The 26,197-nt window shown below is 38.9% G+C and overlaps 1 protein-coding gene across 13 annotated transcripts in view; it reads right to left on the reverse strand.

Moving 5' to 3' along the window:
- Positions 1 to 23,562, reverse strand: part of LOC306764797 (transducin-like enhancer protein 4) — a gene marked incomplete at both ends in the record, with an annotated part of 44,791 nt that extends 21,229 nt beyond the window's left edge. For 3 of the 13 annotated variants that reach the window (XM_079252044.1, XM_079252050.1, XM_079252043.1), the window contains 7 exons: positions 625 to 837; positions 1,466 to 1,540; positions 8,127 to 8,189; positions 21,122 to 21,166; positions 21,261 to 21,324; positions 23,100 to 23,197; positions 23,518 to 23,562. In XM_079252044.1, coding sequence (XP_079108170.1) covers positions 625 to 837; positions 1,466 to 1,540; positions 8,127 to 8,189; positions 21,122 to 21,166; positions 21,261 to 21,324; positions 23,100 to 23,197; positions 23,518 to 23,562 — 603 coding nt within the window. Of the gene's footprint in view, positions 1 to 624; positions 841 to 1,459; positions 1,541 to 8,126; positions 8,190 to 21,121; positions 21,167 to 21,260; positions 21,325 to 23,099; positions 23,198 to 23,517 lie in introns of those variants that run through there. The other 10 variants (XM_079252046.1, XM_079252045.1, XM_079252055.1 and 7 more) reach the window with 8 other exon arrangements.
- Between the last annotated feature and the right edge of the window lie 2,635 nt (positions 23,563 to 26,197).

Raw genomic sequence — 26,197 nt, forward strand, 5'->3', positions numbered from 1 at the left:
CACACACACATACACACACACTGTCTCTATGAACCATAATTAAATACTTGAGCACATAGTCAGCTCAGAAAAGAACTAAAGCAATTCTTTGTGTACAAGAGAAAAGAGGAAATGTGGTGGTTGTGTACTGCTCCTTATTAGACCAATTAAAAAGCCGTAACGACAAATCTCTTCTCAATAGTTGGATGTGCTGTTTATTCAAGGCACTAGTGATCAGGCAGTGTATGTGGTGATCATTCAACATCTTAAAACTGGTTTGTGATCATTTTGTTGACATTCATTGTGTAAATTTTATCACATTTGAATAAGTTGCTTGAGAACGTTTTTGTAAATCAACAGGTTTTAGATAAATTTGTGTTTTCTTTTCTGTCCATACTTAATATGTACAGATATGGCAGTGATGCAAACAGCTGGATCCAATATCAACCTGGTTCATTATGAGCAATGTGTTTTGAATAAAATGAGTGACCATCTATGTCTCATAATAACAAAGCTCTTTTATAAATATGACCATTATAAAACCAATTTTATGACTCTTAAAACACAAACACACACCCAAAGATCTATGTTTTTAAAAAAGAAACAGATAAAGATGGTCATCACAAGCCAACCACAGACCCACACAGAGCAGATCTTACCTCTTGCGTGCTCGCTGTTGTTATCGTGGTGTTTCCTCTCGTCTTTGAGCGGCAGCTGGTGACTCAGCGCAGAGGACAACGCCAACAGGCTGGCAGTGCTGGCCCCAGGGGGCAGAGGGGGCTGGAGACCCGCCGGATGGGGGGTGAGCGGGACTGGAATGGCATGGCCGTGGGAGAGATGCTGAGCCTGGAGCTGCTGCTGCTGAAACACACACACAGATACACAGATTAAGATTTGAACATTAGGGAGGGGGATATCATATAAGACACATGCTACTTGAAACGTTTGGCCTTCAGACTGACTCGAGTTGTACATCAGTAGATAATTCAAATATTGTTTCATAACCTGAGGCATGATGGCTTTGTGGGGATAAATAAAATAAATCCATCTAAATCTCGTGCGGAGTGTTTTTTTTTTTTTTTTGTTTTTTTTTTTTGTTCGCCTTTGTAGAAATACCGAAACATCTTTACAAGATGATCTCACTGCAATGGAAGACATGCCTTTTTCACATTGATCCAATGGCTCAATAAAAACCCACTGCATTTAAAAAAGTTGAAAGAGGCCTTTGATGAATGGATAACAAATATAAAAATATAGCTAAACTCTCTTTTTATAAACGCATTTAATTCAATCGTTCATCCTGCATGTCCTTCAGCAGGGACGTTTAGCTCCCCTCTCCGCTCCTTGTTATTCCTCTATTTATCTGTCTGCCTACTTTTAAAAGCAGGAATGCTTCTGTTTAAGTGTGTGTGTGTGTGTGTGTGTGTGTGTGTGTGTGTGTGTGTGTGTGTGTGTGTGTGTGTGTGTGTGTGCGCAATACACCCACTCCTATGATGGCGTTGAGTTCAGCCATGGTGACTTGCTTGGCCCTCTCCACTGCCTGCACCACCTGCTGCTGATGCTGGGAGACAAATAGATGAGAAATACCAGAGTGAGTCATAACTGGACTTCCAATAAACTATAATTGCCATTGTTTAATAGTTGGTTATAAAAAGAAAAAAAAAAGACATCTATGAATGAACAGAAGGACACTGAAGAGCACTATGTTGCCATTACACTAACAGCTTTATGACCGTCACCGCTGTGGTCTTCTCCAATGGAGAACCTGAGGACACCTTCCTACTGCAGGAATTCTCTATTTCAGGGCACTTACTCTCTAAATAAGCTGCCGCTTTATTATTTGTTTTATTCTATATGGAGTTATAATTGAAAAAAAAAAAAAAATTTTACAAAAGGGACCTCAAAAAATATCAGCTGGGTTAATAAAAAAAAGGAAAGAAATATTTAAAGAGGTGATATATTATAGGGAAAATATCAGGTAATGATTATCTGACTTCATAACTATATGTAAAGATTTCTTCATACTAAGTTTCCAGAAAAGATTATGCCTGAACCATATCAGCAGACAAGCACAACTCGTGCGAGGAACAAAAGAGTTGGACGATATCCACGTGTTATTGCTTGTGTTGCTTTTTTTGTTCCCTGAGTTGCAGAAAAGGCATGTCGGGGTAGGAAAGCATGGCAGAGGAAGAGTTATTCCCTGAAACAAGTGGGATAAAAAGTCATCAGTGTGGGACTTTTTTAGTTATAAAAAAAATTCAATAAAACGACTAATGATGAGGACGACTTGCCGGCCTGTAAAGCAGGCGTGTCAAACTCCAGTCGTCGAGGGCCGGTATCTGGCAGGGTTTTGTTGTTTCCCTCTACCAAAACAGCTGATTCAAATCAAAGCTTCCTGTCAACCTATTTATGAATTTTGGTCAGGTGTGTTGGAGCATGGAGAGACAACAATAACCTGCGGGATACCAGCCCTAGAGGACTGGAGTTTGACACCTGTGCTGTAAAACATGACATAAAAAAGCTGTAATGAAATGCACAGAATATGATTCACCTGCAGAACATAAACCAGCTTTGTGTGGCAAAGTTAGACGTAAAATAACTGGGTTAAACTATTTTAAAGTAACATTTAAAGTCACTGCATCTTTAACAACTCTGGTTTACAGGTTTATAGCACAACATAAAGAGTTCAGCTGCATTCACGTAACAGTGCTACAGGCTGTAAACAGCCTCCACGCGGTCTGCTTTGACCAATGAAATCAGGTTTAGCTCAGTAGATACTTGCTTTTGAGCCCACCTTGTTCATCAGAAAAAAACCACGTTCTTAAGATGAGTTCATTTTCTCATTATTTTGAGATAATGAGGAAAGAAAAGAATAGTAGTTCAGCGTGGCCTCTTGGCTTTCGTAAAAGACTGTTTTCAACATCAAATAATGAAGGTTCACTTTTTTTGCAAACAGTCATCAGTGGACAAATGCTGGATTCACGTGAGCACCAGACTGCAGTATGAAATATGTTTCATTTAAGTAAACAAATAAGAGCTTCAGAAGCTCAGGTAGACATATGTCAATGCTGACACATGTGCTGTTTTACATGCCATGTTTTTAAAAAAAGGGAAAAAACAAAATAGACAAAAGATCACTCGAGAACAGAGTTCGAAGCAGAACTTGAATAGCAACTCTCTGAAAGCACTTTACGAGGCCGAAACCCAGCCACACTGGGAAATCTTCATTACTGTAACATTTATTGGTTTTAGTCCATTACAAAGCAGATCTTTGTTCACATTCATTTTCCCTCCGCAGAGTGAAGCCAAATGACCAACCCCAATATCGATAATAAAATAATTCATTTTATTTCTGGGCACCTTTGGACACTCAAGGCCACATTATAGGAAAATAATAAAATACAATTAATTCAAATACACTAAAACAAGACATTAAAGACCAACAAAGAACAACTGATCACAAGGAGTAACAGAGACGAGTCTTGAGCTTTGATTTACAAAGAAAGGAATCCGTGTTGCAGAAGTCAGGGGGAAGTCAATTCTATAATTGTAGAGGAGAGGGACGAATGGCTACGGCTTACTAACACAATCAGGAGTGGCACTGACCTCACATTGCCTACTTATTTCTAAGACTGCAATCAGGTGGCAACTCATAGTAAAAGGATATCACTATAGACCTGCATGTGAAAAGCGCCGTTGCAGAGAGGTTGCAAAAACACATGAAGCACTTCAACGCCATCAAAACAACGTAGTTACACATCAGGGTTAATGAACAGCAGGAAGCTGTATGACACCTACATGCAGGGATGGATTCCCTTTTTTCTATATTGTCTAGTTCTGCATCCTCAAATTCAACACAGGCAGGACGATGTTCTTTTTGAACAAAGATGGAAGACAAGCTGTAGATAACACAGAGTTGCACAATTTAACGTGAGCCACAGAATGTGAACATAACATGAAACATGAACTATGTTGAGTTTATGGATGAAAACATCCGGCACGTTATTGAAATCTAAGACTTTGACCAGTTTAATTGGCATCAGAGAAAAATCCTTAAAATCCTTAAAAAAAAACCCCACAACTGTTTGCATTTAACGTCTAAAACGTCCGAGGGAGCAGTTAGAGGTCCATTTTTACTAATGGGTGTAAAACACTAAAATTACAGACTTTTAAAACATTTACGGTTGATTCCAGTCTGCCTGAAAGTGTTCTTGTGTTGTATGTGCTGAAAGGTGTTTTTCATGTTTGGGATAGTTTTCTTTTTGTGACAGTAGCCATAGCCACATCTTTCAAGACCGTTTTTTGCTCACATATTTCAAAACAATGCATCACAGAGACCCAGACGTGTGTGCAGAGCAAAGTAGACAGAAATATATCGGAGAGAGGCGGCTAGAGATGCAAAGTCTAAGAGATGCTACAGAGAGAGGAAGACACATCCAGACAGAGAGAAAGAGCAGTGGGATTCATCCAGGAGCGCAAAACATCAAAGTAAACCAAAGATGAAAGAGCTTATCAGGTGTGGAAATGAACCTGACCATCGAGTTCAGCTACACCTCTGCTCACTGATGTCTAACCTGCCCGAACGTGACACGCACACATGAAGAGATCCATCGCTACCATGAATACTTCCAAACTTCTTTTATGATCTTATCGTCACCATTTAGAATAATTACAGAGAATCCATATAAAATTAGATATTATGCTTAATTTGCTTTGTCAGCTAAACAAAAATTACATAGAAATGACACCATCAGTCTCAGTTCTAGCCAGTAATTTACTGTCTGATCATTTTGGAGGGTTTTTTTTGTTTGTTTGTTTGTTTTTTTTACAAAAGACTGACAAAAAGTGGCAAAAAGGTAAGAATGGAGGCTATAACACAGTGTTAATGATGTCTTGCTAAACAATGACAAAAACATGCAGTAATGGCTGCTTTTACACAGCTGCAAGAGTTCAATTAAAAGAAGGTAAAGAAGTCTGAACAAGCACACCAATTTGCTTGCATTGCCTTAGTAAATATGAATGAACCACCCTGTTTGTTCGTCTACCTCCATCTGTGTGTCCTTCACTTCCAAAGACCCTACAGAGACCAGTCTAACATTACACAAATATATGATACAAATTTTGTGAACCTTTTGAAGTATTGCTTCAGGCTGTCTTTTTTCCCCCCCACCAACAGTTGGTTTGATCTATCTTCAAGTCAAATGATGAGAATAGTATTGATGAATGAAAATAAAAATTTTGAAAGATTTGTTTATATTCTAAACTAACCAAGATGAGCACAGATCAGTTTTCATACATCAACATGCAATCCATGCATGCAGCCTCTGGATCACACAAGTATCTTTTATCTTCTGTTTTTTTGGGTAGTTCTGACTGTTTTGACAACATAAACCTATCAAGCCCTGGAGCACCGCACATCATACGGGAACTAAATGCACATCTTTTGTTACATATTCAACGTTTGTATTAATTTCCAAAATGTTGCAAATGCAGAAACAACAGCTTCACCTTGAGAGGAAACATATTAGATCCTCTGTCAAATTCAGATGAGGAATTTGTTGTGTTCCAAACTGAGAAGTAACAACATACATCGTCCCCAGCTGAACTGAGCCCTTATCGCAAAAGACCTACAAAGATCAGCTGGGTAGGAATAGAAATTTTGAGTTGAGTCTCTATTCTGTCATCTGTGTATATACTTTTGTTTCAGCAATAGTTTTGCAAGGTACTGAAATACTGATACACAAAGTATGCTGAGCAATGGACAACATCCAATTAAATGTGGTGACAAACAATAAATTTGGTAAATAAGTACCAGTCAAACTTTATGATTACTTCTGAGTGTTGAGATATAGCGCAATATCAGTAAGCGATACTGCATACCTAAAAGTTTAATTTAATACATTTTATAATTGTACATTAATCATTATTTTCTATTAATCTTTTAAAGATTAAAGTATTATATCAGATGCACTGTGTTTCTGAAGTCTTTTACATCACAGTGTGGTAAAAACTTTCCTCTAAACTCTGTTGTATGCAACGGAATTTCTCTTTTCTGCCCCCTATTGGACATATTTTGTACTACACTAAACAGGATGAAAAATAATTTTGTTTAATTTGTCATATTTATGTCGAAGATACACTATTGAGCTTTTGCAATTTCTTCAATGATGCATCTTTTATCAATAGCTGATTCTGCATCCATCGTACATGCCAACTGTACTGCGAGCTCTCTCCAGCCACTTAAAGGCGGCATTATCTTGATTTCTGTCTTTCTCCTCATTTTCCTCTTAAAGGGTCACATAAAGACTTCGGTTTAAAAAAACTGAATTTATCTGGCCAATTGTTCTTGGGCGAGGCATGAAAGAGTTAATGTTAATATTGCAATTGCTATGTTTACCATCATTAAAAAAATTAATCTGTTACAACATTTGCAACATTTATGCTGTTATTTTTATTTATTGTTTAAAGCTACAAATAAGTTCAGTTCAGGAAATATTTCAAAAATTCTAAGCACGAAAATATTGTTACTATTCCAGATTTCTGTTTAAAATACTTTTGTACATCCCTTTCTAACTACCACCAAAAACAATTCATAACACATGAAGCTTTGGTTTATACAGGGTAGTAAACCCAAACAAGATCAATTAAAAAGAATTTAAAAAAAACTTTTTTTTCTCCTCCTCCTCCTTTTGTGGACTTTATTTGCAACAATTTTGCAACAATTTTGACACGATTGAAGACCATGTTATATACAGACATTATATATATATATATATATATATATATATATATATATATATATATATATATATATATATATATATATATATATATATATATGTGTGTGTGTGTGTATGTATACCAGAATGTAAAGCTATTTAAAGCTAGAAATGGAATACTGTCATTATTTGTGCATAATCTCAGATCATAACAACACAGACCTCAAATCTGGGCTTTATCTGCAACCATTTCCCTATTTCACATATGCTTTGGAGATTCACACAACAAATCCCTTAGAAATCGAAAAAAAACATTTGTGAAGGTTAGTAAAACGCATGGTTCGAGTGAATAAAGCGAGTGGGACTTGGGATGGATCTTCAGTACTAACACCGTGAAAAAGAAAAACAACACAATCGTCAGGTAAAATGTGTAACTCAATCTCACACATACATGCACATTAGTTAGTTCAAGTACAACTGACAAATGATTAATCTAATAGTAACATCATGGAGGCTGTCAAATATGATTTCCAGAGTACTAAACGAAAAACAATAACTGAACATGAGCAAAATGAAAGCTCCTAAGTATATGCAGACACAGTCGATGTGATTTGCTGCGCAATAATAATATGAATGCGTTACATTTCATATGCACACACAGTAAACAAAGCTGTGCATCAACACAAAGCAGCTTCCTCTCCCTGCCTCCCCTCTCTGCGGGCCTCAGGGCTGTGTAGCAGCACCACAGTCTAATGCCATTATTCCTAATCCAACCTAAACCCTCCTAATCCATGGCTAATCTGGAGGAGAGCTTTTGGAGTCCACACTCACTCATTCCTGCTGTTCCCACCCCTCAACAGACACACACACACACACACACACACACACACACACACACACACACACACACACACACACACACACACACACACACACACACACACACACACACACACACACAGACACCGCTAACTCCTCAGAGGGAGGATTTATCATCCAAACACACACACATACACACAGCTAAAGTTTCCATAATAAACACACTGTATAAAACACACTTTTCACACCCACCACTGTAGGTGCACACAAATAAATTATATTTCAACACAAAAGTATTTTCTCTCAGACACACACACACACACTCTGCCTCTGGCTCCTGCATATGTTAGTGGGAGACATTTGATAAGTTAGAGCATATCTGCCTATCCTGAGCAGGGAGGATTAGCCTGGGATAATCTGTGTGTGTACGTGCCCGCGTGCATGTGCGTGTACATATTTTGTCTCTTTTTTTTTTTTTTTTCCCTCAGAATCCCCCACACACACTTCTCCTCTTCTGTATTCTGTCCATTTTCCTCCCTCCCTTTTCGCTCTCTCTCACCCACCTCTTCCTTAACTCGCAGTGACAGGCTTTTTTTTTTCCAGTCTTACCTCTTGAGAGAGGAAGGGGATGACTTGGGCGCAGATTGCGTTCAGCCGTTTCACGATCTCCGCCTGCAAGACAGAGGGGCGGGCGCAGAGAAACAAAATCATCTTCCAGTTTACCAGCAGACATCCTCCTCTTGTAACCTCATTTCACATCAGTTTGTTGGAGTAATGGTCCACATTATTTTCATGTAAATACCTGTACGGTCAGATTACAGTTACATCTATAAAACTGGGCCATTCTGGTTGGAAAATTTGGTTACAGTGACTAGTGAGTTAAAGATGAACTGGTCTCAGAAAGTCAGATGGGTAAAAATAAGAACAGTTTTAAACATTTTAAGAGAAAGTATTGACAGTGTATGAATGAAAAATGGAAAAAAAAAATCACAATCTGAAGTAAAAGGAAAACAAATGCTAATCCTGAACATTAATTAGCTTCTTACAGGGATGTGACTAAATGATTTATATTGATACATAAACTCAGGGATCAAAAAGTCAACAGAACTGATCAGATATCAGCATAGGAATAAATCATCTAAGAACATGTTGAATTATCATCTTGTTTGTGCCAACAGCCATTTTTTTAATTTAATGACTAATGTAGCCTCTATCTACAACTGCAGTTTGCATTGATGATAAAGACAAACTGTACTACCTTGGTTTTAAGTTCTAAAATATTTTGTTTTACAAAGGATCAATGTAATCCATTATTATGTATACATTACAGTCAATGTGTAGAACCCAGTATTGTGTAGAACGCCTCAGCAGTGAATACACGGCCAAATTTGGAACATTAAAGTATGAAATCCTGTGATATTTCATACATTTCTGAGGCATCCTATACAATACTGAAAGAGAAAACCGTTAAGGAATGAAGTACTAGTTGCTGGGTCTTTGTTATTCCATGTAGAAGCACATGCGCTTCCTATTCCACAGAGAAGGGATCAAATTGTGTTGAGTTAAGTATGATCTACATTATGTAATTTCACTGTATGCCTAAATACTTCCAATTCTTTATAATGCTTTAGTATTTTATATAATGCCAAAAAAAGTATGGGACAAATGCATTCCATACACTGAGTAAAAACGCAGAACACTGTGTACATTGTGCAATGCAGGTATTCTGCATCCTGATGGTCACATGTACGGGTCTACTCTTTTCACTTTCTTTTGCATTAGGTGAATGAGATCCAAATATAGAATATATACTTATTTTTTATTTTTGTTCAAAGAGCAGATGGTTTAATTAATTGGCTGAGTTTGGGAATACAATTACATGCTGATATTTTAGTTGTTTTTATTATCTAATATGAACGGAAGTGATTGTGTTAAAGCTGCATGTGACATCATACTGACTGATACCTAAATCTTGCTCAATAGGCGCCATAGGAGGTGCACCAGGCAGAAATGCAAAGTATAAGTAACATCACAAAACATTTATAGAGTTTGAAATATCGGCAAAGACCGGATTGCTAATCCACAGAATTGATAGAATACCACATGATGGTTAAACTTGTCATTTATACCCCTATTTGATCGATATGCCTTGTTTCCAGATGTTAGTAAATACCAAATGAGCCAAACATCATCATCAACAATCAGGAAACACAAGCTCCCATTGCAGAAAGATAGCTAAATGTTTAATGTTTCTGTTTTGTAAATTAAAGGTATAAATAGATACCAGAAAGTAATTCTTAGCTAGATATGGAATTCATCTTTCTCTTACTGATAGAAGGAAAACTTTGTAAAACAACTACTTGTTTGCTGGTGGCTAATTAGAGCCCGTTAAGTCAAATCCTGAGGAAGATGGAGCAAAGTGATGGCAAATTGTTCTACTGTTGCAACACATGTACAAGCACGATGAAAGCCGGGATTCTCTTTACAGAGATCTATAGTGGAAATGATTAAACGGCCCAACGCATTCTGGAAATAAGTGTTGGGACTTATGAATGAGCTGAAAGTTATGCCTTACAAAGCTTTACCTAAACATTTGTGAAATTCCAAGCTTGCAAGAAGGCTGAAGACACAGAACTTGAACCCTTTTGCAGAGAGAGTGAATCAGAATCCTTAAAAACCAAAGCTGAAAGCGTTTGAGCTTGTAAGAAAATAGCTTACAAGCTGCTGTCCCAACCAAAAAGGTTTATTTATCTCATTCTTTTAGCAGAAGATAAAAGCTCAAATATTTCAATGCCTTTTTTTTTTTTTTTGGAAATCAAGTTAGATACAGCGCTGCATCTTTGGCCTTGAAATCCAACTGTTTGTATGTAACTGTTTGTGTGCAAACAACTTACTGAGTGGGTTTTATCTTCCAACATGCATTAAAACTTTTCATGCACCCTCCTGTCTACTTCAAGCCTACTCAACTCACTCCCAGAGAAACAGCCGTGCAGCTTTTCAGTGTATCCCTGCTCCAAAACACCTAGATCACATTGAAGTGATCTAATGGTCTGTGAATTTCTGCACAATGACTTATTAACTGGAGCAGGGATGCACTAAAATCCTGCCCAAATCCAACCCAAATGAGAAGTCCTGGCCTACATACGTAACTCTGTAGCATTATTCAGCGAATAGTCAAGACTTGTTTGATTTAATACCTCATCCTAATCCAAAAACTGTCACATTCACTACTTTTTTTTTTTCTATTTACTGCAGTCTATGCTAACAAAGGCCAAAATGAGGTAATCAACAAAGACTTAAATTACAGAGAAGGACTTCCTCTCACCCATCCGCCATCCTGCTCTCCACTTTAGTTGTTGTCAAAGATTCAAGCATTTAGATGTCTTATTAAAACTTTAACACCCCCCCACCCAAAAAATAACAATTGGGACAGATCAAAATAATGAATCCAACAAATGCAGACCATTAGAAAAACTAAGCTATTACTAGACACATTATTATTGTAAGATGTCAGCTTATACATGAAGCCTAAAAGAGTTCATCATAACCAGCCTCATTATCTGCAAAAGAACTTTTCCTTAAGTGTCTGCAAAGGTTTATTTTACTTCTTCACTCAGAACATCAATAAATATTGAGCTTAAAGGATGATTAAAATAAACAAATACTCAGGATTAGAGTAGACAAAATGAAGTTTGTTTGAGCCTACAGCTAAACAAACAGATTTTTGTCCCAATCAACATTAAATAAGCGGCCATTGTAGGATATCCCTCATAAAATAATTCCTCTGAGTCCAACAGAACCTCAGAAGGAGCCACATCTCTAACCTTGTTTCATGTATATAACCTTGAAGTTTGGTATCAGTGGTAACAGATGCCCCCAGAGGCAACGACAGCAAATCCACGGTGCACACTTAAATAAATCCTTCAGCTTCGAGCACAAGCAACACTGCAGCAGGACAGTATACATAAACACAACTGTTTGCACACACAGCACAAGCATGCACAGCACATTGCATAGGCAATATTCACCTTCACAGCCTTCTCTGTATTCATCAGATGTTTTTACTGAACCCAAGGCTCAGCTTTTAAAGATTATACAGCATTTACTCTCTCCAGATCAGGTGGCTTTTTTTTTCTTTTACAGGAAATTGCCTGATCCACTGTCCCAAAGGGAGTGCTAGTAGTGCAACTCAAACCCAAACACAAAGACAGACTTGCACAGAAATGCATAATAATGGACACCTGCAGAGGGATAAAACAACAACAGCATGATTTTAAACTCATTGTTCAGTTTTACAATACTTTGACATAATTTCTAGACATTACTGTAACATTTAGAACTGCAGGCTTTATTTACCCTATAAGTCCTGCTGTGTAGCGACCCAAGATACCACATCAGTCATGCTATGGTAGTGCAAGGGTTAAATGGGAAATGTGGACAGAAAAGTCTCCATTACCTACTCTAGAAGCACAGAGAATTTTTGCTTTCAATTTCCAGAGTAGCACTTGCACCTCCAGGAGAGTTAGATCAGCCAATCCGTATATTCTACTCAGACTATTTACAGGAACCAGTCCCGACTACAGTTGCTGGGAAAGGCTCGAGCTGCCCCGCGACCCTGAATTGGATTAAGCAGCATTGTAAATGCATGAATTAATCCTGACTATACTCTAGGGCTGCTCGATTATTTTGACGGAAATTGAGATCTCGATTATTTAATACAATTATCCAGTATTTTTAAACAACGCTGCGCGTCGTGGTGTTTTCGACTCTGTGTCGCGCATTATAACCGTCTAATGTTCGGTTCTGAGTTGTTTAATCCGCTTTTACTGCTTATATAGGAACTACTTTATGTTGGCCTCGATGTACGTTTTATGCCAAACAACCGCTGTCAGGCTACAGCGCAATTTTCTCATTCACCTGTTAAAAGACAGCTGATTTGAACCAGCTGATTGACGCGTTGCTATGGTAACGGCCCGTAACGGAGGGATATTACAGTGATTTGACTCACCGATCTATGTATTCGAAAATAATGCAGCCAGTTGTCACTGACAATGGTATAAACTATGTTGTTGTGAACTTCCACAACCTACTGCAGTTATTCTACATTGACCTGCAACCGGAGCCGACTGAGACCGGCCGGCTGGGAGAGCTTTAGGATGGGGAGAGGCTCCCACTGCTCGTTGCTTACAGTAACTGCAAAACAATATGTGCCAAAGTCAGTCGCCAAAACACCGATAACTCCAATAACTCCAGTAAACGTTGCTAGATTTGTCGCTAGTCGCTTTTAACAAAAAAAGTCACCAAGGGGGTTTGGAAAGTCACCAAGTTGGCAACAGTGTCTGAATGAAACCAAAGCAGCTGTGGGAGGAGTTTACAGCACAGCGCTGCAATGCCAGTGACCCTCGATTAGCAACTGAAGACAGCAGGAGAGGAAACTGCAAAGAGAAAAATAATCGCACTTTTTTATTTTTATGAACGTTGAAAACCAGATCGTAATTGAGATAAAAATCTGATTAATCGACCAGCCCTACTATACTCAGGGTGGGGCTCCACAGCTCATTTTCATGTTTTCTTAGGAACCAATGTATAGAGAAGCCACCAAGCTAAGCTACAAGAAAGAGTTCATGGAGGCTCCATGGAAAAGACAGTAGAAGAAAGAAGCCAAAGATCTAAGCAGTGCCGTGAGCCAATGAGGAAGAAGAACCTAAATGTAGGATAAGTATGTAGGTAGACAGAGGAAATAAGAATGTTTAATCAAAAGTATAAATAAGAACCAAAGTGTTTCACCATTTTATTGTGTTATAGTGTTTACCATTAAACTGGGCGCACCACTTTATAAATAGTGGAGGAATCACAGAAAACTAAACAATAAAAACACAAAAAGACCAAAGGAAAACTGGCAAGACTCAAAGACAGCCTGAACAGCAGGGCTCCACATTAACGTTCTGCATTAGTTGCACTGGTGTGCCTCACTTTTTAATATGGTTGCACCAGAAAATTGTTGATTGTAGCATAAAAATTGTGTTATGATCAAGACATTGATGGCATGTCATAACTGCTCTGTGTCTCTGCAAGTTTCACCCTAATGCCACACGCATGATACACACACACACACACACAGACACACAGATGAACACCTGTCAAATTTGAGCATCGCCAAGTCATGCTAATCTAGGTGAGTTGTTTTCACTCCTTATATGTTCAAATCACAAAGACATACCTGTATTTAGTGTTTGAAATCATTTTTGTAAAATGCAGAATCTCTTCATATCCACTATCAGGGAGTCATCTACGATCTGCTCTAAACAGGGGCTTAAAGAAGGATTGATTTTCAACCTACCTGTCAATAAAGTAAGCTGTAACACACACCTGCACAATCTAAACACTGACATTTTCATTTTATATTTAATCTTTATACAAGCAGGATGTGCTGAGTACACATGCCCTTTTTAAGGTTGACTTGTCTTTGCTTTCACACACACACACACACACACACGAGGGAGCTTTATTAGCCTCTGAGACTATCCACTGAGGCAGCTAGTTCAGTTATAAATGCCTTGCTCAAGGGAACTTCAGAGTTAAGCGATGGCTATAGTCAATATTTAAATAGCCAAGGAAGTGAGTGAATAAGAGAAGTGCTTCCTATGGTCTGATGTAAGAAAGTGGACATTAAGAGAGAGTGAATGAAAAGTACACCAGTACGAGACTCCTCTCCTAAGGAACCAGCTTATGTTTGGAAGCTTACACCCTCTCTACCCTGAAGCTTTAGGCTGCAAAGTTTATCTTTTTATAAATCTAACAGAAAGGGCTAGTTTGGGTGACCTTTAGCTATTACTCTGTTGATGCTACTTTAGGCCAGCACACTTTTTTATCTTGCTTCTGGGATGCGTTTTGCATTAAAGGTGGAGTATGTAAGATTTTCAATATTTAAAAAAAATATTAACTAAAAAAATAACTACAATCATCAGGTTCCAGTCTGTCCATATTTGATGTGTTATTAAATTACAAGTTTAATTAATGATAAAGACCCTTCTTAAATGTTTGCCTACCAGCAAAAAAAAAAAAAAAAACAAAACAAAAAAAAAAGTGCTTTTTGTCATTTGTCATTAATTAAACTTGTAATTTAATAACGCATCAAATATGAACAGACTGGAACCTACATGTTCAAAAAACTTTCTAATTATGATTGTAGTTATTTTATTAGTTAATATATTTTGAAAATCTTACATACTCCACCTTTAAAGTACAAAGAGGGAGTTTTACTGCCAAGACATCAAGCTATGACATAGCTGACGCATCTGAGTTATACTCCACCTTCCAGGGAAGGATATGGTTAGCAGTGGAAACATGACAGCGATCAGGGTTTAATCAAACCACGCTGCCCCATACCGTCCAGTCACAAGTTGGTCCTCTTGGTGGAAGCGAAGCTATGAGTTACTGGTGGACATATCCTGATGCACTGAGCCCATTTTTCCCTCTTGACCATTTTTTTTTTTCGTCCATATATAAAAAAGTGAAGTAATTTCCCTTCTGTTTAAAACAAAAACATTCCCAGTACACGCTCAGGATGGGGAATTAAAGCAAAAAGAAGATGCACTGCAATGTGTTGGTTTCAAAGCTAGACAAATGTTCCTATGAACTGGCTGATATGAGCTCAGTTACAACAAACTGAACTAATGTGGATCATACAATGGACTTGTTTTAATTGGATTCTAATTGGACTACAATAAGTTGTATTAAATCCAACAGTCTGTAAAATTGTGAATTGGTGTTTTACATGTAAAGCTCAAATAAACTAAATTATAGTGATGATGATTTGACTTTTATTAAAATATCCCTGTTGGAGCTCTTAAAGCTGATCACAAACATACCACAGACCATGACAGTGAATTCTTTTTCAAATCTAAGCACCATGACTATTTTTATTGAGTTTAAAGTAAAAAGCAGGACACTTTTACCCTCTCGAAGGTCTTAACATTCATGACATCGTGATATCTAGTGGTATAAATTACAATCTGCAATGAATATGCCGATCTAAAGCTAACGGTGTAGCAGTGAGCTGACACAAGATGGTCATCATGACATCATAAGTCTTACAAACTCATCTGATTGTTGCTGTCTGACTCAACTTCTTCTCAAACAACAGAACCATTAATCTATAGTTCAGTAGAACTCAGCTGAAAATACAACGTGTTAGTTATATTTTTTTTACATGTAATAATCAAATTATTGCTGAATTAAAATTTAAATTATCTCTAAAATAATATATTATTATTATTATTATTATTATTATTATTATTATTATTATTAATATTAATATTATTATTATTATTATTATTAAATAAGCAATAACCTGAGTATACAGAAGATTCATTTTAAAGGGCTGACTCTGAGGTGTTGGCTTCAAAATGGAAACAAAAGCACTGGAGCAGAAAAGGAAATGGAGGTGTTTTTCCACTATGCAACGCAACTACTTTCAGCTGACATTTTACATCAGTAGCAGACCATCGTGACTGTGGGCCAGAGTGCAGAGATGTCAGCCAGTTCGGTTAACACACAAAAAAGACAAAAAAAAAAGAAAAAGATTTCCTCCTCAGAAAGAGTCCTGCAGTTTGTGCAAACAGAGAATTTGTTTCAGTCAGCTTCAACCTGGACCTGACATCGGCTTGACAGTGAATAAATAATGTGAAATATTTGGACAGTCTTCTAAGTCAGAAATCAGAAAATCAGAAAATAGAAGGTGGATGAGATCAAAATTCAGACACATTTGATCTGCCAAAGCCACTGACTCTTACAAACAAAAAGAGTTTCTGTGAAAACTGCCACACATCTTTTCATTATTACCCTGACAGAACCACATTGTTTGCTATAAACTTAATTCTTTATTGTATCTATTTTTTTTAACAAGGTAGAAAGCTAATACAGCATTTTTTTAAAAAGTCTTTTACATGTATTTGTCAGTAAATATGTTGTCAAAAGAAAAAAAGAGAGTGAGAGAGATAGCAAACCTCTTCCAAATAGTCTCACTTTAACTTCTAACAACAATGAAATTAGATCAGGCAGGAACCCCGGAGTCAGATTGGGTCAGAGAGATGATCAAATGTCCATCTCCCCAGTGGAGCTTTGTAAGCACCACATCAGCACCACTTTTCACCACCAGCTAATACACCTAATGGACCTCACCGTATAAAGGCTCTATTCCCTTGTGACAGGGTGAGTGGGTGTGTGAAAGACACTGCTAGATTGGTGGGGAGGAACGAAGAGGAAATACAAAAGGTGCTGCACAGACAGACTACAAACATCTCCTGCTGCAAAGTGAAGGAACAATGGACAGATTTAAACTGTTGATACAATGAAGTGCTTGTTGGAGTTTAACATGGCACATCACACACTGCAGGATATTCGAAAGCTCATCTAGCCAGAGGGAGCGATCAGAGTAAAGTCGGAGCAATGCAGAGATGGTAGTGCAGCAGTTACTGTTTAAACAAGTCTTTATGAGAGACGTTCAGGATGTATGATGTACACTGCTTGTCTCAGAACAGGAGGTGAGATTAAAAAAAGTCATATTACTGTAAAGTAAAAAGTAAATGCCTTACATTACCGTATAAGCTTAGCCAAACACTGGTATTCAAGGTGTCCAGACCAGATTTTCATTCTTCCTTAGATGAAACTGTTGAACCAGTGTGAGTTCTCAAGCCCACAGGTTAGAAACCACTATGACGCACAGCAACAGTAGCTGGCACATTTACTAATTCACAGCTGACAATGTGCATTGCAGAGGTGTCACAGAAACATTTATTCATATTGAGCAGCATTCATGTAACTAAATGTGAGTTTATAACAGTTAATAATTAATCTAATAATTAAATTAGATTTGTTGTTTTGTAGCCTAGCGGATGAGGGGCGAGCTGCAATTTTTGTCACTTCACTTCATAAGCTTCACTTTAAACCGCCGGAGGTTGCCGCTTGGCAACGACTCCAGGAATGTACATTATAAATGTCACTGTGTCATCAAAACATGTCAAACACATTCCTAAAAAGAAGGTCGGAAAGTTGCATTACTGCTACTTAGAAAAAAACCAATAATATTGACTAAACTAATCCGTTCTGATTCAGCCAACATGCTATTCATTTATACCAGGTTTAATATTAACATCTGCAATGAAGTTACACCAGGGACTGCAAATGGAAACTAGCTAAGGCGAAATCTGGTGCAATGCATCTTTTGATGACGTTTTTATTCATGGTCCCTGGCAAATAAACTAATAAACAAACTTCCTATGTAATCATGGCTCTAAATCAGCATCCACCGACCTGCCAAATCTCACTTTCACTCAACTTTAGTGGGTATAAATGAAAACTTACTAACCTGTCAATGTGATGAACAAAGCAAATCATTTCAGTTATTTGTCCAGCCAGTTTTATGACCATGATCAAATACTGGTGGCAATTTGGTGAAATAGCATACATCTATTGGTTGGAAGCTTAGATTAGCTTGCAAGCGGTGATGTAGGCACTGCGGCCTGCATAACCAAAGTGCAGCTGAACGAAGCTTGAAATATTAACAAAGGAATGATGTTTAATAATAATATTTACATAATTGCTCCCAATTAAGAAATTGTCTTTTGTTTCCCACCTAAGTCTAGTTACACTAAAGCAGCGATCTGTCAGGTTCTGGGATTCAGAAGAAGGAGATGATGCAAGAGGTGGTGGGAGTCACTGGCATCATTTGGGATACAGAAAGTTCACATATGTAAACATAAAACACTAAGTAAAAGGAAATAAGAACATCCAGACAGCACAGATTCAGACGGTGCTCTGAAAGTCAACAAAATGAGAAATCTGTAGATTTTATGGTGTGTCCATTGAATGGGAAGTTGAGATTGTTGCATTCCCCCCCCCCCCCCCCCCAACAGCCGAAGTTTATTATTTAACTAATGTATTTAAACAAATCCATGAAGCTCAAGTTTAAAGCAGATTGTTATAAATGTGTTAAATGCAAACATTACTTTGTCCTTTGCTGGAAAAAAAAGAGAACCTTTTGCTCGTTTGGTATTTTCATGGGAAAAAAAAAAAAAACTCCTCAACAAAAACTATCTGTAAGTCCAAAACAGACAAATTCCTGATGATGAAAGTTCTCAGAACGAAGCTAATCGCTCCCTCTCTGCTGCAGTAAAACAAGCTGTCAGACTCGGTTGTGATCTGCGCCCGTCTTCGGCACCGAAACGTCTTACTTCCTTCTTTCGCCACTTTGTCCTCGTGTCTCCTTCCCGTTTTTCCTCCACATCCTGCGCTGGCTTTATTTCTCTTTCAGCCTCACTAATTTGCAATTGATTAGCTGTCCTCTCTCACCGCCATGCTCCACACCTCCCGTAACTCCCCACCTCTCCTTATCCCTCCTCCCTTCCTCCCAGCCTGTCCTCTCCTCCATCTACGAGTCAATTTCTCTTTAACGAGCGTCGGTACATTTCTCTCCCCGGGCACCAGAGCTCTTCTGTGTAAATAAAACAGAGAGCAGAGCCAAGAATCAATAGGCCTATTACCCTTAAAAAATGCTAAACAAGCAATATTAGCGACTCACTTGGTAGTGGAGCCTGACTGCCTTAATACCCCCCTGCAAGAAAACATCACCACCACCCTTCTCCTAAATCCACTCATCCACACAATGAGCCACATACTTTGGATTGCTATGAGGAATGCCACAATAGAAAACACACATTAACACTCATATATGCTGGTCTAAGACTCTAACATAAAACACACACACAAAGCCGTGCACACACAGACTGCTGGCAGAAAATTAGGGAGCCTCTCCCCCTGACAGAAATCATTCGACACCACACAGAGCTACAGGCCACATTTTACCGCTTCTCATTTTGTCTGTCTTGGCCATACAAACACACACTCGCACGTTCACACACACAAACACACAAACAGCAGCAGGCAGCCAGGATTTATAGTAGACACCCCATATTTCATCAGACAACTCTGATTAGTGTGCTAGTAAAAGCCTGCGCGTGTGTGTGCGTCTGTGTGTGTGTGTGCAACAACCACACGTGGAGACGCACACATTCGGAGAGAGAGAATCAAACACAAAAAAGCTGAGCACAAGCAAATGTGAGCGCACTCGTACCGTGCACAGATTCACAAATACTGCATACAAAACTAAAATCAACAACTACAGTGTGCCTACAGACAAATACACAAAGAAACACACATAGGCAGAGTAAACATGTGCAGTATGCACGGGCTGTTAAACACACACACACACACACACAGCAAAGCAAACACACTGTATAGCTACAGAAAAACACATAAGCACAGCAAGACAAAGGCCAAGCATTTATTACTTCCTTTCATACTGACACACACACACTCACACACACCACACGCATCATTTCTGGGGAAATGAATTTGTAGCTGGTTAGCTGTGGTCCATTTACCGTGGCAGCTGATGTGCTTAACGCCGGCGTTTATGCTAATGCCACTCCATGCTCAAAAAAAAAAAAGAGAGGCGGAGGTGATGTAAAGGCTCGTTAAAGGCCAAACCCTGATTGGCTCCGGACATTTTTCAGCCAATTTTCTTGTTCAATTAAACTGATGAAATTATTGTCCGCCTGTGAAGGAACTACTCATCCTCGCAAAGAGCAAGCAACAGCTCGAAAATTAGACAGATGAGGAGAGAGTTCATTGACTTGGACAGGTTTTTTTTTTTATGTCACTTCTGCAAGAAAAATAACCAATTTTCTTCATGAAATTATCCAAAAAGTTACAATATTGCAAATACTTCAGGGTAAAAAATGCACTTAACACGCAAGCAGCTCCTCAGTTTAGGAGAATACTTCCTGATTTTTTCAAGTATAAGCTAAATATTGACACTTTTAGAGGAGAACGAAGACCTGAAACTGCAGCTCTTCATGTCGCAGCACCTTTGATCAATTTGGAAATGTGATTTTTGCAGCAAAATCCTGATGATTTTGGAAAATATTATTTGACTGAAGGGCTGTTATGGCTCAGGTGGACAAGCAGGTTGTCATTTATTCGCACCCCCTCCTCATAACAAACCCTAAGTTGCTCCAGATGGCAGACCAGAGCCTTGCACAACAGCTCCACTGCACTCCCTCTACCTTTAGTCCATGCATATATGAGTGTTGTGTAGTTTTTCTTTTTAGCTATACAACCAATTTTTTAAAAGATACCATAAGTGGCACCTTTTAAACAGTGCAAACTATCACCGCTGCAAACGCTAAAATATCAAGGGCAGGGAATATGACCATAAAGCTGTGGAGGTGGTATGAGGGTAAAAAAGTTCAAAGTATGTTGTCGTGCAGAGAGCAGCAAAACTGTCAACACCAGGTTGTATAAAATGTGAGGCCTGGAGAAACTTCCATTTCAAAACTGCCATAAAGTGACTGCAGTTTGTCTTTTTCTATTGAGCCTTGCAGGAATGGGGGGGTGATAGGGCTGATAAATAAATGGCACATCAGAATTCAACAGCATCAACAAATTGAAATTTCTGCCCACTTTCCTTTTATAAAATACAGAACGGCTTGAATCAGCAACTTCTTTTAACCATTTTAGTAAAAAGAAAAAGGTCTTCTTACCTGCTTGTGCATCTCAATGTTCAGTCCATATGACATTTCATAGTACTGAAAAACAAAATCAAGATAAAAAAAAAAAGGTTACTGAAACATGCCTGGCGCGTTGCACACTACGAAAATACTAATGTGTAGTCCGACTCACCATAACATAGTGTCTCTGCATCTCCGTTTTCTCACTGGCCAGTTTCTCACATTCCAATTTCAGACTGAAAAGCAGGAAATAAACAAGTTTACGTTTGCTTGCGTCTGCAGCAACCTCATAAAAACGTCCAAACAACCAGTGCAAATGAAAAATAATCTGCAATGCCAGCTGATGTTGAATGTGCCACATCATACCAAGACGCCACACGTTTTGACTCAAACGAGCAAAATGTGACATTTAACACACAGCAGCTGCAACTTACAGACTACGTTGACCACAAGGCGCCACATCCTGATTCTTTAAATATGAACACTAAACAAAACAGATGAAAACAAATAAAAAAAATACTTCTTTTTTTTTTTTTTAAAGTTATTTGGATCCGAATAGCTTCCTCCTGCACAAACACACACAAGTAGCAGGTGCAGTGTTGTAATTAATGGATCAATGGACAAACACACGAACCTCATCATATATTCTAACAGTGTGAGTGGGAGCTTAAAACTGCACCATCAACAAAAAAAGCAAGCAGATAATGAGAATCCATTTCAGACAAAAAGCTCAACTCTTTAAAATGTTGTGTGTTAACGGGAAATCTTCAGGTTACGACCACACAGCGCTTCCGTTCAGTTCTAATGAGGAGAATCATCAGGTGCGTAACATGTTTATAACTCAGTGAACAGCACTACAGTTGAGTATTAATGCTATAAGCAGACTAGATGTCTTGGTACTACTGGACGAAACTAACTAATGCCAACTACTCTGGATATCTAGTAGTTTAAAAAAAAACATCCCTGAACACAATGAATGTTAGTTTTTTTGGTGTCTTCTCAGAGCACACAGCCATTTTCCCCCTTTTCCCCAAATCTCCCCCTCGCATGTTAGGATTTCACACGTAAGAAACCGTTTGATGTGGGTGGCTTCAGCATTAAACATGCAGCTCATTACCCTCACTTCAGCCCGTTCAGCCCCCAGGATTGAACAGAAAACTGGACCGCCGGTTCATCTCACCGGGTGATTGGGTAATAATTACAAGGTGGCCAGAAGTGGGTGATTATTATGCATAGGTATCATGCTCACGGTTCTGCCCTGTAGCAACGCATTTCACACTTCATCATGTCGGGTAAAACAGTATTTCACACCACTTGCACTCGCAGAGAGAGACATGCATACCAAGGTCGATGGGGTTTACCTGTGTTTAGCTGGTAATAGATGGACCCGAGATAAAGGAGAGCTACAATGCAGGCGCATGAGCTCCAGCGTTTAAGGAGAGACGAGTTTGTGGCACCTTGACATGGTGAAACTATGTCAAACCAGGAATGTTCCATTGATCAGTCATAAGTTGGATAGGTTTCTGGCTGGTGTTTCTTGTCATTGCATCATATATCTTCCAAGTATGTTGGTCATACTGAATAAGTCATACATGACTGCTGCAAGTATTGGCACAGAAATTGATCTTTTTCTAACATTTATCAGCCTCTGCCTAATTTGACGGTTGTTTACATGTTGGAACTCATCAATGTCCTTGCAGCTGAATAAAATGTTTATAAATGTCTTGATTTAGCATCTGCTCCATCAATGTGATGTTAACATTGTGTTGGAACAAAATCTTCCTGGAGGCCAACATAATAAATATATAAATAATCAGTTTCAAACTTATCTATATGTACCATTATGAGAAAACTATTCATAAAGACTTATTATGTTTTTGTTTTCTTTTTTACTCTCTTATTAATTAAATCAACCAATGGCTGCAACTTTGATGTGAACAAAGGATGACAACACACAAATCACTGCACAAAAATACAGAGAGCTTCCCCATGTTTTCATCCAGACTCTTACCTGTGGTACTGGGCTTGCAGGAACTGGAACTCCTCTTTGATCCGGTCGCAGGACTCGGTGACAGTGAACTTGAACGGCTGTCCCGGCTGGTGGGGGACCTCAACCCAAACCAAAATAGCAAGCAAGGGAAGAGAGCAAGAACTGAGCCATCAAAATGTCGTGTCATGACTCACGCAGGCAGGACTTGTAGCTGACAATAGACCTCTGTGATGGCCTTTTTTTTTTTTTTTTTGTTTCTCAGTCTTTTCACACGCTAACCCACGCACACTCACAGCCACACACACATACAACTGCAGCGCTTTCACAATGAACGCAATTGTCCGCGCGAGCGCACAGTGGCACGGAAACTTGATCTAAACAGATTACGCACCAGTCGCGCGGCTGTTGTGACACACCGCCTTGAATGCGCTCTACTTACCGGGTGCCGTGCCGGCGGGTACATTTTGCTCAGATCCCGGATCATTGGAAATGTGGGAAAAGTTTATCCAAACGAAAACAAAATATGCCAGAAGGTTTCCGCCCTCTGTGCGTAAAAATAAAAAGGTCAGTCAGTTTGTAGGCTACGAGCAGGTTCCGTAAAGAATGGAAACATCCTCCGACCCTGGACTGGGCCAAAGAAACAGGAAAGTGTTCTGAAAAGTCCACTTAGATTAACTGTCTAAGCAGAAGCAGCTTCAGTCCAGCACTTTGTTCTACGTGCGTAAAAATCAAAACCTTTCCTCCACAACTAAAAAAAAAAAAAAAAATCAATCAAACCATTTTTCTCTGAATTTTCCCGACAAAGCAGCAACTTTTTAGCACGTCGTGGCAAAGCTTGTCCATGACAGAGCTTCTCCAGCTGGTCCCGTTGTCGCGCATCTATGGGCTTTTTCTCTCAAGCATCCCCCCTCCGGAACAGCTCACATCCTCGCGCCGCACCGACCGCGCGACCACCTCGCTAACTGTACCAGGCTCTTCCTGCGACGCCAAATTTAGAAGCAACCAGTCGCAGGAGCGCAATTACATACTCCCAACAATTACAAGAGCCTGTACCGTGACGTCGGGACGTGTAGTTTCTTTGGTTTTAGTCGATAATAAGCCCAGATGTGAGTCTGCTGGAAAGAACTACAACTTCCCGGCTCCTCCGCGAACCCCCCCCCCCCCCCCCCCCCCACGCATCCCCCTAAAAGAAAAACCAATGGTCTGTGATCTTAGGGAGGAGCGGCCATTAAAGACAGCCAATAGTGACAACAAAGCTTAGATACGGCGCTTCATCGTCCTGCCAGTCATCCACAAGCCCACCAATCCCATCCGCTACAACTCCAATTATGCAGAACCCCACGTGGGGGCTCAGTGTGGAGTAAGAAGATGTCACAGGGATTGATCTGGAAACTATCTGTTATGTGGTGGTTTTTTTTGTTTTTTTTAAGACTTCCAGGCAGAAGCGACCATATGGCCTGGAGGTGTTTCGTGTTGTTTCCTGTTGTTTAATGAAGTTGCCTATTAAACAGTCTGCTATTATGTACACAGACAGCACCTACAACCCTGCAATTAAATTGTCATCCAGTCCCCCTCCAGGAATCACAACCTGCTTGCTAAGGGTGTAAATCATCTAGAAAGCTGACAAGATAATGTAAACACTTAGGTCTGAATAACTAGTTGAAAATGCATACTGTATGCCAATTACTTCTTAAATAGGAATACTTAAAATGAGTAAAAATTTGAATTATGGATGATTGTTGGTCCTGTCAAGAAGTGTTAAAAAGAGTTTTACTAATTTCTCTAATTCCTACATTTATACCTGCATTCCTCTGTTTAGTTTATGAATAAGATTGTGTCAAATATCAACTGTGGGACAGTTTAACTACTTAGAGTTTAAAAAATAAGCTTATTGGGAAAAAATGTGTCTTTTGCATGTTTCCACTTCTCCCTTCATCTGAGTAAAGGAAGGAAGTTCATTCATTGATTAAAATGTGTCAGTCCCCGCTACCACAGGTGGAGATAACCTGAGCTTTTACATCATGACTCCAAACATCTTACAAAACATTTAACAAATGGGAAATTAGTAAATGGAAAAGTGAGTCGAAAATGTCACAGCTCTGAACAGCTTTATGCAAATGAGATGAATAAGATCTCATGTGGTTATCTTCTGATGTTACTGACTGTCTGTGTTACTTCAAGGTCGAACCCTGCAAACAGAACTTCAGAGTCTCGGTCAGCTTTAGCTCTATGGAGAGAGTATTTTACTTCCATGATTTGACTGATTTACCTAAATAAATAAATAGTGCCACTATTTAGCAATAATTGTACTTTAAAGCAACAGTAGATTAGTTTCCAACCTGAAACCTCAATGTGTCTGACTTTTTTTAATTGGAAGTCTAACATTCATCATGCGCTTGCCCTGCAGTGACCTGAAAAGCTACTTCTCTAGGTTTCTGCCCAGCATCACATGACAGCTGTGTTTGGCTTTGCTTTCCAACAACACACTAGCAGTGACATATCAACTCACTGGCTTTTTTTTTTAACATGCATCATGACTGATTCAGCACAGAAAGGCAAGCGGACATCATCGGTTGCAGCGAGGAAAAGAAACAGAGAAAGTGACCGAGCAGGAGATAAGATGAGTAAATATCAGACTGACTGGCTGGAGGAGCTCAGAGAAGAGACAGGATGCAAGCTGAATGCCTGATTAGCCTTCGTTGGGGGGATGCCCAATGAACATGTCGTATGTTTGCAGCAAAAGTCTCAACAGACTGAATAAACTTTATGTATACTGTGTGCACATTCACCGCAATTGCAACATAGGCTGCAAAATAACATAAAGCAGTCACAATAAACTTTAAAGCACATTTTGCAGCATTAAAGCCTTTTAAGAGCAACTATCCAATTAAAACAGCTGAGTAAGGTGAAACATCACAACAAGGACTTGCAGCTTAAAGCTTACACCATTCACTTTGAGGGAATAAGTGTGTATAGAATGTCCGCCTGCATTTGTGGCTTTTAGTGTATGTTCGTTATGCCTGGATGAAACACAGTGATGCTGGGTCAGCAGCTCTCTTAAATGCTGCCGTCAGTCATTTAGCAGAACTAAGTGACTGTGGCAAAACATTAAAAAAAAA

The sequence above is a fragment of the Telmatherina bonti genome (genome assembly GCF_933228915.1).
Source record: "Telmatherina bonti genome assembly, chromosome: 13".
Classification (NCBI taxonomy): Eukaryota; Metazoa; Chordata; class Actinopteri; order Atheriniformes; family Telmatherinidae; genus Telmatherina; species Telmatherina bonti.